The following is a 16,779-nucleotide window of genomic DNA, read 5'->3' on the forward strand; positions in this document are numbered from 1 at the left end:
ATGAGCTGTTACTATAGAAACGATAACGTATCAGAACGATCGCATTAATATAAACCTGCGCTACTGAAAGAGCTGCTGTTATAGAACATTAATCAACACCTTCTGACCAATCAGAGTCCAGAATGATAGTCATGATTTTGGAGTTTACTGCAGCCTTTGGTTAAGATTTTCCTCTTTCTGGAAATTGTCTAAGCGATGTGTTTAATAGAACCGCAGCGTTTAACAGTAGTTATTAAACGTAAGTGCTGATTGCGAATCAGGGACTTCGTGGCCCACTGAAGCTTTAGTGTCTCCACTGCACTCATTTCAGCACATCTGTGCAAACTTCCCCTTCTTCCTCTCCTTTATCCCTCCATCTCTCTCTCAAAATCCTCCTGCTTCCTTCCAGTCCCTGCCTGAGATCTTCCTCAAAGCCTCGCAGCCGTGTGATCATGTTCCACTGCTGTTACAGAACATACATCATCTATCAGAGAAATAAAAAACGAACATCTCCCAGTAGACAAAATCGCACCTCGGGCATTTCAAAGAAACAATAAAAACTAAACAATCTCTGATGTCTTCCTCTTATAATAAGCATCATTAAAGACTCAAAACAGAAATATCTTCCATCATGGAACTCCGTTTTCTACTGGAGTTCTGCTCAATTTGAGTGCAAGCTTTTTTTTTTCCTAAAAAAATTACTTTATTGCATTTTCTCCCAGTCATTTTTACTCTCTTTAAAAAAGAACAAACTGAAGAACGAATGCTCATCACTACAGGACCATCGCTGAGGTACACAGCTGGTCCTTAAATCGTTAAAATTACGCACAATTTTAAAATTATATAGAAAAATAATGTTATATTCTGGCAGGTTCTGACAGGTACTATTCAAAATCCCTGAATCTATGAATAATCATAAATATGCAAATGAATAATCATAAGTATTTTGTTAACAACTAGCCAGTTAGCTAACGACTAGTAAACGATGTAAAAACATCATTTTCTCATTGATTTATTTAACAGCAGTTAAATCACTAGAAACTTCACATTACCATGACAACCATCATCTATTCATCACTGACGTTCGTTAAGTATGTTGTCGACTTAACACGCACATAACGTGATTTTATCCATTAATAATTTGCATAAAAGTTGTGATTGGTTCAAGCAGCTGAGTCTATTTTGTGACATCACAAACTGAGCTCATCTGTAGCCCCGCCCCAAATCGGTTTTACACTGAACATCTCTGTTTTAGTTTCAAAAATGTTTATAATAAAAATCAGCTTCTAAGAAAAGTTAACTGATGAAACATTTGAGTTCAGGGCTGCGAGTGTGTGCGGAATTAGAGGACATCATGAATGGCGAAAATCATGAATGGCGTAAAGAAAGAACGTTTTTGTTTTTTTTTTTTTTACTAATTTCTTGTTTTTCTGTGCCGCCCTACATCCACGTCACCACTCATCAATCAGAGGGACCAACTTTAGCATCTTTACATCCATCTTCTCTAGAATTTCAATATGATCAGAGGATAATGAAACAACAGCAAGACGACACAAACAATAACAAAAGTATGTGCAACATTTACTCTGGCATAACACACGCTGCTAATGTTGAACCTTGAATCTCTACAAGTGCGACTTTCATGATCACTTTTCGTCTAACTCTACTATTTAGAACCATTAAGGGTTCTCTGATTGTGCCTTTGTAGAAATCCTTAAATGTTCTATGTAGAACCCTACAACAGTGTTTCCTGATTAGACAGAGTAGAACTTTGGAAGATGAGAAACCTTAATTATCCAATGAACCCTTATAGACGATTTATATTTTCAAGAGTGTGTGTATTTAATGTGTAACGGTGTGTAGTATAAACTCTAAATTATTAGTCATTATTTTCATATGTAGCGCTGGCACTGGAGACTCCTTCCTTCTGACGATTATACACATTTTTAATATGTGTATGTGGAGCGTCTGCGGCACAAATCCCCGTGAACGAGCTGTTACTATAGAAACCCTAACGTATTACAAGTGTTAGATTAATCAACACCCTGTGACCAATCAGAATCCAGAATTCAGCAGCGCTGTGCTTTAAGTAAACATCGAGTAGTAGTAATATTATGATTATTAAATTCTCGGTATACTAACGTTAAATTGTTTATTATGGTTTTGTTAGTGCACATTTTAATGCAGTATTCAAAGCAACCAAAATCTATAGATATATTTTTAATTTGTAAAAAAAAAAAAGACTTTTTACTCGTTATCTTTTAAAGGTGCAATAAAAATAGAAGTGACCTAATTCATGAACTTACTCATGGAATAAAAGACAAAGCAGATCATTTGTGTTATAGTGTTATGGCTGTGTATTTCAGGAGAAACTCAAAAACTTTAAATAAATTTCCTTATACATTTATTTTTGTTCCAGTTTAGTGTAAAGTGAATAGACAATATATAAAGTAGTAAAGTTAGAATATATTTTTATGCATCTTCGATTCTTCACCACTTGCAAGTCGCTTTGGATTAAAACACTTTGCTGGACGGATAAATGGAAATGTTTTGGTCGTGTGCTGTTTCAGGGACGGTGGTATTTAATAGCGTGTAACACGCGGCTAATTTGCTGATAATTGTGATTAGCCTACAGCTGCTTAGTCGAGTCAGTGCAAATATAGCATCAATTAAAGGAAGAAGTTTTTTACTGAGTCTGCGAAAATGTACGGCGGAGAAAAGAAAGTGCGGAGTGTAGCGCTGGTACCAGAGCGCACAGCAGGTCCACCGCTTCCAGGATCAGCTCCTGGTGGCCGATGCGTGACACGCCGAGATCCTCCAGCTCCTGATGGGTGATGCGGAGCAGCTGATCACCTCCCACTTTCTCTCGCTCAAAGTTCTTAATGTACTGCTGCAGACAGTCATCCAGTCCTACAGAAAAAATAACATATAATACATTTATTATTGGCGTTTAAACTTAAACTTAAATCTAAAGGCAGTTGGTTGAATGACGTCTAGAAAAATGTACCGTTTTAAAAAGATCTTCTGTTACAAGCCCTAAATGTTCTCCTTTTAGAGATGGAACTACTTTCTCCGAGGGAAGAATTTGTCGTTCTGTGGCTCTGATGGCGTATGGATTCCACAAAACCTTCAGGAAAGTGTAAAGTAACCAGAACTACTTTTTACTCTGTTGTTTTATTCCTCTTACACCACAGCAATTCCTCAACGATTGCAATTTTTTTATTCATTAAAGAAACACACACATCATACTTTTTTATCTGTTTATAGTTACATTTTAATGTAACTATACAGAAACAAGTTACTTCCTGTTGTCACTTCTGTTATAGTAGCTATAAACACTCGCTCCCTCACCAGTCTGTCTTTTTTAAATAAGTTCATAGGACAAAAAATACCCCACAGCTTGTCATATAAACTCTTCTGTCCTGAAGATGTTGAAGTTACAGCTTTACCACTGACTGTTTCAAAGCGCTGACACTGGAGACTCCTTCCATAAATGTTACATAAACACATTTCTCCTTACAGAAAACGATTACACGTGTTTTTAATCCGTTTATGTGGAGAGTCCACCGCACACGCCCCTGTGAATGAGCTGTTGCTATGGAGATGATCATTTTTTCTTCAACACTGACTTTGATAAATATTTCTCAAAATATTTCTCAGAAACTCTAAAAGCGAAAATAGCTAAACTTCAGCAGAAGCGGCTACTAAACGAATCCTAATTGACTTCCTGTTGGCATGTAGTGCGCTGCATAGAGAGAGGAAGCCATTTTCATTATACGACACTGTTTGGGGTTTAGTCTGCCCTTGGATCTCATCACTGTTACCATAGAAACCGCTGTGATGAAGGTTGGTGTTGTCGGCCTTGTTACGGAAACATGTACATGCAATCTAAAAAAAGTTTGTTTGTGTTATTGAAGCTCTCTTGATGTTAATAAAACAAAAAAAAAAAACGCAACTTTTCATGTTACCAAGAAACCGCAAAGAAGCGTAAACTCCTCTGTCCTGAAGATGTCAGAAAACTAATCAACACCTTCTGACCAATCAGAGTCCAGAACTCAACAGCACTGTGGTGTAAAGATGGATAGAAGTCCATAAGAACAGGCTTCATGGCCCACCGTGTTCTTAGTTATTCACTGTGACTCAGTGCGTTCTTACTACAGAGAATATGACCTTTATTTATTATCTTTTTATCGCAACTCGCAGACTTTTCTCTCCATAAAAGTGCAATTTCATTACGGAAGAAATGGCAAGAAAAGGAGATTTTAAAAACAGTGAACGGATTAAACTCCACCCGTAACTCATTAAAGCCTCAGACGCTGTTGTTGCTGTCGTCGTTCCTCATAACAGTCTTTATGTTCAGTCTTTTACAGCATGATGAAAACGACAGAAGCACAAAATAACGACGGCTTCATTAACATTCTGCTTCTTTCTGACTTTCCACCATTTTAATCGTCGGCTATTTAACATGTTTATAAATGTTTAACAAGACGAGTTCAATGATACGGAAAAAAAATATCAGGCGATTTGTTTTTATTTGTTAGCTATTTTAAAGTTAAATCTAGAAACAAGTTTTTTTTGTTAAAGGTTGTATAAATAACTTACATAAACGTAAAATAGAGCATTTTACTGTAAGAACAAGCTAAGGACCATTAAATATATATTTAAATGCAAAATTTATACTTACTGAAGTACTATGTATTTATTTATTTATTTGTTTATTTATTTATTTATTTATTTATTTGCTTGCACACTGAATTATGCAAAAAAAAAGAACTACTGAACATATTTTTTAAGTATTTAATTGTTTGTGTACATAACTAATTGCTGACTATTTTTTAATTTTTTTATGTCAGGCTTTTTTTAACGTAATTATATAAATAGCTCAAACATTAAAAGGGTTTTCAAAACAGAAAAATATCTATATTTTACTGACGTATAATTGAAGTTGAGAGTTTTTGAGCCAGACATTGGGATGTTTTCTACGCAAAATTCAAGAGTAATCTTTTTAATAGGATTTACAGAAATTCAGGTGTTATTTAATGGAACAGCTCAGAGCGAGCAGAACGTCAGCCAGGTCTCAGCTACAAACTCCTCAGGAAGTTTTAATGTGTTTAACTTCCAGTCAGATCTCCGTAATCTCATCACAAAGCTTTTACAGAAACTTAAACCTTCAAGGTCACGACCTCATCGCTGATCTGTAAACGACGTTCCTGCTGCTTCCGTTACAGCGATAAAGCCGGGAAAGTGCGAACTGTCCCCAGATCAGCACAAAACACAACACTTACTTACTTGTTACTTAGAACCTCGATCTGGAAAGAGGTTCTCAGTTCTCTGTAGAACCCATAAACCATGTTCCGGTCCCAAGTAGAACCCTACTGGGAAAGCTAAGAACCTTTAACTACATATATATTTAAAAAAAAAAACATTAAAATCCTGAACCGTATTTCTTCTTTGTTTGATTGTTTACAACAAATGTTCAATCTAGAACCAAGATCCTGATCAGGTTTTTTGTGAAAGGTTCTACATAAAAACCTATAATCATATTAGAACCCTTTTGGGAACCAAAGAACCCTTAACTATACAAAAAAAAACAACATTAACACCCTTAAACATTTATTTATTTTCTTTGTTTGAAAACATCTAGAACCTAGAAAAGGTTTTGTTGTTTAAAGGTTCCCTATTATTCCCCTGTCAGAAAGGGTTCTAAGTAGAATCCTGTTGGGAAGCTGAGAACACTTAACTATACAAAATAAAATATTAAAATCATGAACCATATTTCTTGCTTTTTTTTTTTGTTTAACAAATGTTCAATTTGGAAAGTGTTCTTTGGTTAAAGGTTCCATGTAGAACCCTAAAATAGAGCATTTCCCTGTCAAGTGGTTCCAAGTAGAACCATTTTGGGAAGCCAATAATCCTTAATTATATATATATATATATATATATATATATATATATATATATATATATATATATATATATATATATATAAACATTAAAATCCTTAAACATTAAAAAAAAAAAAAAAGGTTACATCTAGAATCTGGAAAGGGTTTTTTGTGTAAAGGTTCTACGCAGAACCCTAAATAGAGCATTTCCATATCAGAAAGGGTTCCAGGTAGAACCCTAACTCTTACCTCAAAAGCCCTGAACAGTTGAGCAAACTTGTAAATTTACTGATTTATTTACTTATACACTTCCTTCTTTCTTTCTTTCTTTAATTCTTTAATTCTTTCTTTCTTTCTATTTTTTTAGAGATATTTGGGGTTTCCTTAGTTGTGGATTCCGGGAACGTTCTAGCGGAGCAGTAATGATGTGAGTGCAGTCGGCCGGAGCGTGCAGCGTGCACTCTGAGCTCATACACTGATTTATCTTAAACCCAATAAGAACTGATTTCTGCGTGGCCTCCGATTACAGCTGCCACACACACACACACACACACACACACACACACACACACACATCAGACTAATGAACACAGGTCCGAGAACGCCACAGAATGAAAACGTTCTAGAGCTGAGGAATGTCGGAAATCAGAGCAGGGAGGGGCGCGGGGTCCAAATGTGGTTCTGCAGTTTTGTAAAGAGCATCAGTCACTGAACCACAAGTGTGTTGGACTGAAACATGCGCACACACACACACACACACACACACATACACACACACACACACACACACACACACACACACACACACTGGCAGAAGGCATTTGTCAGCCCGTAGCATTCCTGTCAGTCTGTTTAATGCCTTCATATCTCCACCCCACCATATCGCCACGGCAACTGTTCATCCAGCATAAGGCACATCTCAGATGCCTCAGTGTGTGTGTGTGTGTGTGTGTGTGTGTATGTGTGTGTGTGTGTGTGTGTGTATGTGTGTGTGCGTGTAATTATTATCAGAACTCATCACTAAGGTCTAATCTGCAGACAGACAGACTGCTGTCCGTGAACTTAAGTTTGATTATAGCCTAGAAGAATCTGTCTGTCCATCTGTCCGTCTATCTATCTGTCTATCTATCTATCTGTCTGTCTGTCTATCTATCTATCTATCTATCTATCTATCTGTCTATCTATCTGTCTATCTATCTGTCTGTCTGTCTATCTATCTATCTATCTATCTATCTATCTATCTATCTATCTGTCTGTCTATCTATCTATCTATCTATCTGTCTGTCTGTCTATCTATCTATCTATCTATCTATCTATCTATCTATCTATCTATCTATCTGTCTGTCTATCTATCTATCTATCTGTCTGTCTGTCTATCTGTCTGTCTGTCTGAAACAGCACACTCTAGAAGACTAAGGCTTCTTCAGTTGTCTCTCTGGAGGATCGTCTTAAAGGTTCTATGTAGAAACCTACAACAAAGTGTTTCCTTCAGAAAGGTTTCTGAGCAGAACCCTTGTGTGGAAGCAAAGATCCTTAATGTTTTCTTAAAGAACCTCTAAAGAACCTCTAAGCATCTCCAAAGATCTACGATAGCTAAATGTGAAAATCCTGACAGGCTCTAAATATTAAAGGAGCAATAATGAGCAATAATGTGGAGTTTGTACTGCACACTTACACACTTACTACACACTCTTAGAAGAAAAAAGGGTTCTTTGGATAATTACTTTCCAAAAAAAAAAGGGTTCTACTCGTACCTCCTTTAATGATACGCATTAAACAACACTTGACTTTTTATAACACGTCTCTGTTGTGATAGTGGTGTTGTGATGATGTTCTCCTGCTGAGCTTTAATTCGATGTTTTGTCTAACACAGCGGATGATTTATGGTGATTAGCGTCTTTCTGTTACCGCCGCACGCTTTCACTGTGACTTTCAGAGTGGAGTCGGGGAGTTAACCGCGTGGAACCGTGTGTTCGTTTGTGGAACCGTGTGTTAATTTGCTGCTAATTGTGGCTCATAGCTGCATAAACGTGGTCGATGGAGAGAAGAGGGGAGGGGGGAGAATCCCAAGAGGCGAAAGAGAGAGAGAACGAGAGAGAAATGGTGTGAATCTGAATTATTTATCAGAGTCAAAGCATCAGGTTCTAGCATCAAGTAGAACACGAAGCGAAAGTAAACAGTATTTATTTCTCTCTCACGCACAAAACGCCTGAAACTAGAACATCCCTCTGCTCGTGGCCAAGCATTATCCGATTAATTCCTCTGTGTGGTCTATTATTAATGCAGCTGAGACATCATTTACCACGCACACACACACACACACACACACACACACACACACACAATGCAGTAGTATTATAAGTAAATACACCGCACTATTTGTAAAGTCAAATCCAGCTATTCAGAAACCACAAAGCCTGGGCTGAAAAGAAAACGAGTAAAATGGATCAAACTGAAACGCAGGAAACACACGGGAAGTTTCCGGAACATTACTGAAACGTTGCGTCGATACCGATACTGATCTGATACCGTGCTCATTTACTCGTTCTTATACAAAATGCATCCATAACAACACCCGATACCAGGCGATACTGATGACACAAAATCTCGACATATTTCACAATTAATGATCGGAGCAAAATCGAAGCAGTCTGTGAAAATATCAAGAAGAGGAACTACAGAACCTTCCTACAATACAAGTAATAAAACATCTTCATGGCATTTAAACAGTATCTGAGCTTATAGAGCAGTGTCAGCGAGCGTCATCATGAAAAATGAGCCCAAAGAGCCGTGAATTGCGTGCAGTGAAGGAAGCGTGCAGAGAAACTCTCACACGTAAGAGAGAGAGAGAGAGAGGGAGCACTTCACTTCAGCGAGCACTGAGCACTGACACACATGAGCTTCCTTTCCCATCGCCAGCGTCTACGCTACACGTGTGAGTCGAGATACGATTCACGGCTCATTTTTAATGACCACGCTCGCTGATACTGCTCTGAGCGCTCAGCTCGAACCTTCTCACGCTCTTCACTACTGCTGCATTTGACTAAAGGTCATAACTCATCATCTCTGACCTCAGACTGGGAAAAACCACAGAAGCAGTGTTTTGAACTCAACTGGGAATTCCTAGTCAGTAACTCGGGATTGGTTTTCTCAACCCCGAGTTCAGTAAGTGACGTCAAATCAACATGGCCGCTCACAGCATCAGCAGCAAACGCAGCAGCACTTCTTACCTTTTAAAGGAGTTACACTGTATATACACGCATCGATAAAAGACAAACACAGAGGCATCCATGTTTTTTTTTTACGACTTTGTAGCTCGAACACACAGAGGTTGAAAATTCTGAGCTCTGACTTCCTGTTTCTGAGGAAATTCAAATGCAGCAGACGTGTTCACATTTCACAGTCCACTTTTAGGAAATAAAATACAATCTCCAAATCACTTAAGAGCATTACTGTCATCTAACATTATCCATTTTCCTCATTTGTCTCTCTCGCTAAATTATCTGCAATTCTCGACGCAGTGTGTCTCCGTCCAAACCTTTCACACTAAATTAAATGAAATAAAATTCAATAAAGTAATTTGTTCCAGACTCCAATTATATTTTTTGTCACAAATCCTCTCTGTGCTTTTCCAACCAAGCTGCCTGTGCTCTTATTGTGACAATATGTCTTTATTTTCACTTCCTGCTCTTGTCTCCGCCCCCTGTTCTGTCATTGGATGGTTTCCTGATTGTGTTTTTGATTAGTTCATCTATTTAGACCCTTCTGTTTGGTTTCTACAGTTTGTTCCTTGACCCACCGAGTTTACACACTTGTATCAAGACTCACATCGTACGTTAAAGTTTTACCCCCGAAATCAGCTTCATTATGCGACTGTGTAAAAAGTTTGTACCTCAAGAATTTTCCTAAAAGTTTTTTTTAATAAAAAAGCTTTTTTTAGAATTTTCGTCATCAACGTTAAATATTGCAGACCTGAAAGTTAACAAATTTTTGTTTATAAACGCGTTTTCTGGTATATTTTGGAATTATTATTGTTATTATTATTATTATTATTATTATTATTATTATTTCCGGTTACATTTTTACTCCATTTTAATCCTTATAGTTTTTAACATTATAAAACTTTTTTATTCATCTAAAAATTCTGTATGTTTTATTTTAAAATAATTTATGCATGTAAAGAATATTTTTCTTTTTACTTTAATTCTCTTCATTGTATAATAATTGTATACTGTAACTGTAATTCTAGCTCTGATTTCTCATTTTTTATTGTTTCTCCTGAGATTATTTTTACTGCAATCAATCAGACAATCAATCAATAAAGTAATAATCTGTAATGTTTGTAAACACGTACTTGGATGAAACTGTAACGAGTAAAAAGAGTTTTATTTCTTTCATGAAAATAAAATGAAATGTTTGATATTCAGATCAAGAAGAAATCCACTGAACTCACAGAATAATGAGGTTCGTCCTACATGTTGTCGAGGTGTGTGTGTGTGTGTGTGTGTGTGCACATGTGTTGGACGTCTCTCTCTCTCTCTCTCTGTACTGCAGTGTGTTTGAGTCTATACGGTGACTCAGAGCTGACTCACACACTTTACTCCCACAAACACACATAAACACACTGTTTTACACACTCACACCAGAGGGAAAATTCACTCAGGGCCAAACCTCACACCCACGCACCTGCGTGTGCAGACCACAGAACTGTGTGTGTGTGTGTGTGTGTGTGTGTTCTTCAGTATACAGAGATCCTACAGTCTCCCTGTTCTCTATCTGTGTCTCCATTTCAACAGAAAAGAGAATTAGAATAAAAACTTCCACCGTTTTTTAAAGCGCTGTTACTTTATAAAAAAAAAAGTCTTTAATTAGAACTCGGTTCTCCGGGCCAAGCGCTTGGCTTCGGTTCTTTCCATCGGCTTTGCAATAAAGACGATCTGTGATCAGCAAAAACAGCATTGGCTCTAAATATAGCTTTATGGAAACCGCAGAGCTGAAAACGGCAAAACATATAAACGCACAAACACACACACACACACACACACACACACAGACACACACCACATGTCATATGAAATATGATCCTGTATTCATGCACGCCTGAGCACACACCCTGGTCACGCCTGGAATATTCAAAATACATTTGCGTACACACGTGTGTGTGTGTGTGTGTGTGTGTGTGTGTGTGTGAACAGAATGAGTTGAAGAATGAAGATGTTAGGGGAAAAAAAAGTTCCTCACGACTCCTTAGCCTCTTTAACTGTTTAACGTTTCCTAAAAAGGGTTCCACATGGAACCTGCTCTGATTGGGAAATTCTCTGTTCTTGGGTTCTACACAGAACCTTCCTCAGGAACAATTTCAGGTTAGCAGAACATCTTCTGAACGTCTGCAGTCCAACGTTTAATTTGTAAACGTTCCTAGGTTATATTATAATAGCCTTGTAAAGCACAGTGGAGGATCTGAACCTGATTTATACTTAATAAATGTTCTAATAACGTTCCCTCTTATCTGTATTCCCCTAGAGAGACAATTTAAAGAACGCTTTGGGGTTCAAGAACCTTAATTCTTCTTTAAAAAAGGAACACGAGCTGCTGATATGAAAGGAAAGTTAATAGAGAATATTTAAATCACATTTTAAAGAGGTAGGTGTGTGGGGCCGTGTTTTTATATCTTAGCGAGGACCTAAGGGTAAGAATAACGGACAGGACCTCGCTGGGACATTTTATGGCCCTCACAAGAAAAATTGCTTTTTTATTTCAAAAACTAAAAGAGCTGAAAGGTTTCGTTTAGATTCCTGACGTTAAGGTTAGAGTTAGATTTCAGTGTATCATTGCATTTATTAGCTCTTTTAATAATTATGTCAAAAGAAGGTCCTCAGAGGGACAGGAAAACACGTGTGTAAAGAATAAATCACTCCTGATCATGCTAAGCGTGATCTTCATTCTAATTCATTTCTGTTACACACACACACACACACACACACACAAACACACACACAGGTTCAGAGAGTAAATGCATTTGAGCTCCCTTTCACTGTAGCCCTCACTGCTAATGGAGCTCTTCTGCTTAATATAAAAAATAGTTTAAAATGCTGACATTACATTCTGCAGAGCTTCGTTTGGCCCTGGATTCAAATGCGAAAGTTTGCATCCCCTTAGGACAAAGTAAAGAGGACAAGTCAAGAATAAAACACTGAGTGTGGTGCTGTTATAGCAGAATACTGAGTGTGGTGAAGCAGAGTTACATCAGTGCAGCCTCAAGAGAAAACTTTTTTTTTTTTTTTTGCCTTGTTTATTGCAAATAGGTGTCACAAAAGTGTATCATTTTTATACATAATCTCCATTTCGTTCAATGCAAGTTTAAATCCGTCGTTCCCTCACCAGCCTCTCTTCTTTTTCTCTCTCTCAAAGTTAATAAGACAAAAAAATTTGTTGTAGCTTGTTCCATCATGTTACTGAGAAACCGCAAAGAAGCGTAAACTCCTGTCCTGAAGATGTCGCAAAACTTACAGTTACAGCTTTACCTCTGACTGTTACAAAGCGCTGACACTGGAGACTCCTTCCATAAGTGTTACATAAACATCTCCTTACAGAAAACTTCACCATAGCAACAATTTTTAAAATCAGTTCATTATCACTGGACCGTCCGCTCTACACGTCCCTGTGACTGAGCTGTTACTATAGATACCATAAAGTATTCGAACGAGCGCATTAATATAAACCTACGCTACTGTCAGAGCTGCTGTTATAGAAAACTAATCAACACCTTCTGACCAATCAGAGTCCAGAACTCAGCAGTGCTGTGGTGTGAATGAAAAGTCTATCACAAGTGAGCAGTAGATTAAAACGTTTATCAGATGAAGCAGGAGAAACTGCCGACTGAAATACAGATTACACTCTAAATGTCATTTCAGTAACACACACACACACACACACACACACACACACACACACACACACAGAGTGAGTGAGAGTGCCATCGAGTCACCAAATGTTTCATTCCAGCTCCCACAGGATTAAGGCACACTTGCTCATATGAAGTCCTAAAGCAAAGACAAATGTTACACAACTGCTGCCGTAAATTTTCACCCCCCCGGCTGGAGAGATCAGTTGATTCTCTGGTCACTGACTTTTAACGAGGCAGAGTCACGGCTTTGCCTTATTCTTTTCATTTTCATGCCTGTCACTAGGTGGTGTTGTCGTTTTGTTTCATGCCTCCATCTGAGATTCTCGTGAGCGTGATACCTGAAGAGCGAGCGGTTGAATTACGGAGGATTTGTGTGGAATGATCACTGTAACCAGCAGATGAACTGATTAGATTCTACAATTCATCCAAACAGGGTCAAGGTCACTGCAAGGTCGAATGTACGAAACACTATTTCTTCAGTAGCTTCCTTCTGGTTGAAAGTATATTTTAAGTATATTTCAGGCGTCCATATTAGTAACATGAAGGACTAGACTTAGGCATCACCGTCCACGCTGACTAACACTTTCCCAGAACTTGTTGTGATCGCTGCTTGGTCTTCATGATGCGGTTTGTTTAGGTATGTTCTCTAACAAGCTCTGGGTTCTTATACAGGAACATGTGCATTTATACTGAGATCACGTGACACTTTGGGTGTTTTCACACTTGGTCTGAACTCAAGTCTGATTCTAGGCATGCTTGGGAAGAATTCTTTCTGAACCATGGATCAAAATTCCATATGTGACATTTGCAAAATGGTCAGCACTAGATTCATCCATTTGCTGATTTTTTTATTACGTAAACCAGCACTGAAGCAGTGAAGTGAGTTACTTTTTGAACATCATCGTGCAGGAATACCTACAAACGAGGAGATACATTCTCGCATAAGAAGATCCTTTGGCCATGCAGACCAGAACGAGATATCTGTTTTTCACAGTGCTCTTAGTGCAAGTGCTCACACCACAAACCTGAGATAATTACAGAGAAAGTCTTATTTTACATACGAATAACATATGAGTAATGATCCTTTCACCAAAATCACAAAAGTAGAAACAGTAACTAACGTGATAAATTGAATCACGTTACTCGCCATGCGGCGCCGAGACCGGAGAGCTTCCACACCTGATGCGGACCGTGCCGGGGTTCAGCTGAAGCCAATCTCAGATCACCGCTTTTTTTTTTTTTTTGTCAGGAGGACCAGGGATCGGTTTTCCAGACTGCTTCACACTTGAACAGTCGTATCCCAAGTGTGAAAACGACTTTTATCTGCATGCAGATCGACTCCATGCAACTAATTTTGTCACTAGAACTAATTTAGAACAATTTTTAAAGATTTTTTTTGTTTTCATTTTTTCTTTGTAAATAATTCTGCAAACTATAAAAACTAAGCTTTGATATTATCGGATATTTTGTATAGATTCATAACAATGAAGTTCATTTCAGTTCCAGGTTGTAACGTTATAAAATGTGGGGGGTGAATACTTATGCAAGGAACTGTAAATGCATTATTCAATCGATTACCAGCTCTTATTAATTCAGTGTTGTTATGTAAAGTAAAAAAAGCTGCGTAATCGAGTATTTTATTACAGGTACACATAAATGTCTAAGCAACGACAAACAAACCTGTGTTCATTTTTGTGTTACACTGTTTTGCTTGAAAATATGTATGAGTGTGTTTGTGCATCTTCCTCTTCCTCCTCTTCCTCAATGTTTTATCTGACGTTTAAACCGCTTAGAGCTGGTTTTCAATCGAGGCTGCAGATCTTTCAGGCCCGCATTATTTCTGCCAGAACCCTTACTGTGTTCCCCCCAAATCCAGAGAGCTCGTCTCACCCTCTTCTCCTCCGTCTGAATTTCAATCAGACCTCCTGATCCAGCACGGTGCACTTCAGAGCTGCGAGAACAAAAGCACAGATGAGTAGGAGGCCTTGAAAACCCGAGCGACAAAACCACGACTCGAAGCCTGAGGGACGCCAGAGAGGAGGAGGTCTGTTTGGGGAAAGCTCTTCTTTTCTCTTTCTTTCTCTTCTTTGTCTCTTCACATTTCACTCACTGCCAAAAATCAGATTGTGTTTTCAAGACCACTCCAAGCATCTAACGGTTCCTGCTCACTCCTGTCTCTTCTGGGGTTTTTTTTCTCCCTTCCCGACGTATTTATCCCAGTGTGACGTGTCTGATCTCAGGTTCTGCTGCTGCGTTGTGATTACAGAGCATCACCGTTCTCGCTGTTCTCATTAAACCCCATGCAGAGTCCGGTTCCTCTCCTCATCCTCCACGTTCGAGTGCTTATTAATTGCTAAACGCAGATAAGAGTTTTACAGCGTCTTACAGCATGAAAGCTCCGCTCCTGGCAGAACTCTTCACTTTGAATCATTTTACACTGGGTTTGGAAAAGAGCATGAGAAATTCATTATGCTAAGATGCATTCATTCGATTCTTACATTCATAGGATGTGGTTTTTTTCATGTAAAATGCAAAAGAACCCTTAAAAACTCTATTTAGAACCCTACAACAAAGCGTCTGGGTGTGTTTCTGTGTCTAAAGTGGTTCCAAGTGGAACCCTTTATGGAGGTTACAAACCCTTAATTATCCAATTAACCCCGGTTGAGTCCCTGAGTCTGCTTCCCGTCTCACACTGCTACACACTTTCATCCTCAAAGATACACATATGTTTATTCGGGTTCTTTGGGTTGTCCCTCTGGAGGAACCCGTAAAGGTTCTATGTACAAGCCTACATCAGTGTTTCCCCTCTCCTAAATCCTTCCAAGTAGAACCTTTTTAGAAAGTTAAGAACCCTTAATTATGCAATTAATAATTGACCCCAGTCCCTTTGTCTCAATTTTCCATCACAAAATGGTACACACACCCCTTAGGGGTTCTTCAGTTGTCCCTCTAGGGGAACCCTTAAAAGCTAGAATCCTACAACAGAACCCTTTTTTCAAGCTAAGAGCCAGGTTGAGTCCATGTGCCAGTTTTCCATCACATAACAGTACAGTCAGAACATTTAGGACCTTAGGGGTTCTCTAGTTGTTCCTCTAGGGGAACCCTTAAACAAATCCTACAACAATGTTTCCCTAACATAGAGTAAAATCATTTTAGGAGGCTAAGAACCTTTAATTATCAAATACCCAAAATCACAAAATAACATACTCTTAAAAATTTAGAACCCTTAGGGTTCCTTTGGGTTGTACTCTTGGAGAACTCCTAAAAGTTCTGTGTTGAATCCTGAGTGCTTCCCTAACATAAAGAGCTCCAAGCAGAGCCACTTTAGGAGGCTACAAACCTTTAATTATCCAAATAAACCTGTGTCTGTTTCCCATCACAGAAAGGGCACAATCGGAAAAATTAGGGCCTTAACTTAGAATCCTTAAACATTCATTCTGTATGTAGAACCCTAAGCAAAGTGTTTCCCTTTCAGAAAGGGTTCTAAGAAGAGCGATCTTAGGAGGCAACAAAGCATTAATTATCCAATGAACCATTAAAGATCCCCTTTTTTAATGCACCTGTGAAGGTAGGAGGGGTTCTTCAGCTTTGTGGGATAATGACATCAAACACAAACAGTAGGAACATCATGATTTGTTTCACCTCTTACTCCAGAGGAACCTTCCAGGTTCTCTATTGTGCTTGATGGGAACGTTGTCAGCTAGAACTGAACTCTGCTGTCTTAAAAAAGACATTTTAACTCACTAGGCTACGTTCCAGATGTATCGCTCTAATGAAGTGTTGAACAAATTGTTAAAGGTTAAACAAAGGTTAAAGATTCTCTAGGAATCTAGGACTCATAACTATCTGAAGAACCTTTGAGGAACTCTTTGTTTAAGAGCATATTTAGTACAGAAGTATGCAATATGGGATGGTTCTTGGACTCGTGACGTTTGCGTTGACCAATCAACGATCTATGACATTTCTAACTCCGCCCACACGTCCCTGTTTAGTTCTCTTAGTACCCTG

At 38.3% G+C, this 16,779-nt stretch overlaps 1 protein-coding gene across 6 annotated transcripts in view; it reads right to left on the reverse strand.

Moving 5' to 3' along the window:
• cnksr2a (connector enhancer of kinase suppressor of Ras 2a) overlaps window positions 1–16,779 on the reverse strand; it is a 79,629-nt gene that overhangs the window by 59,270 nt on the left and 3,580 nt on the right. For all 6 annotated transcript variants that reach the window (XM_053227891.1, XM_053227890.1, XM_053227888.1 and 3 more), the window contains exon 2: window positions 2,726–2,889. In XM_053227891.1, the coding sequence (XP_053083866.1) occupies window positions 2,726–2,889 (164 nt within the window). The remainder of the gene's footprint in view (window positions 1–2,725; window positions 2,890–16,779) is intronic.

The sequence above is a fragment of the Pangasianodon hypophthalmus genome, chromosome 22 (assembly GCF_027358585.1).
Source record: "Pangasianodon hypophthalmus isolate fPanHyp1 chromosome 22, fPanHyp1.pri, whole genome shotgun sequence".
NCBI lineage: Eukaryota > Metazoa > Chordata > Actinopteri > Siluriformes > Pangasiidae > Pangasianodon > Pangasianodon hypophthalmus.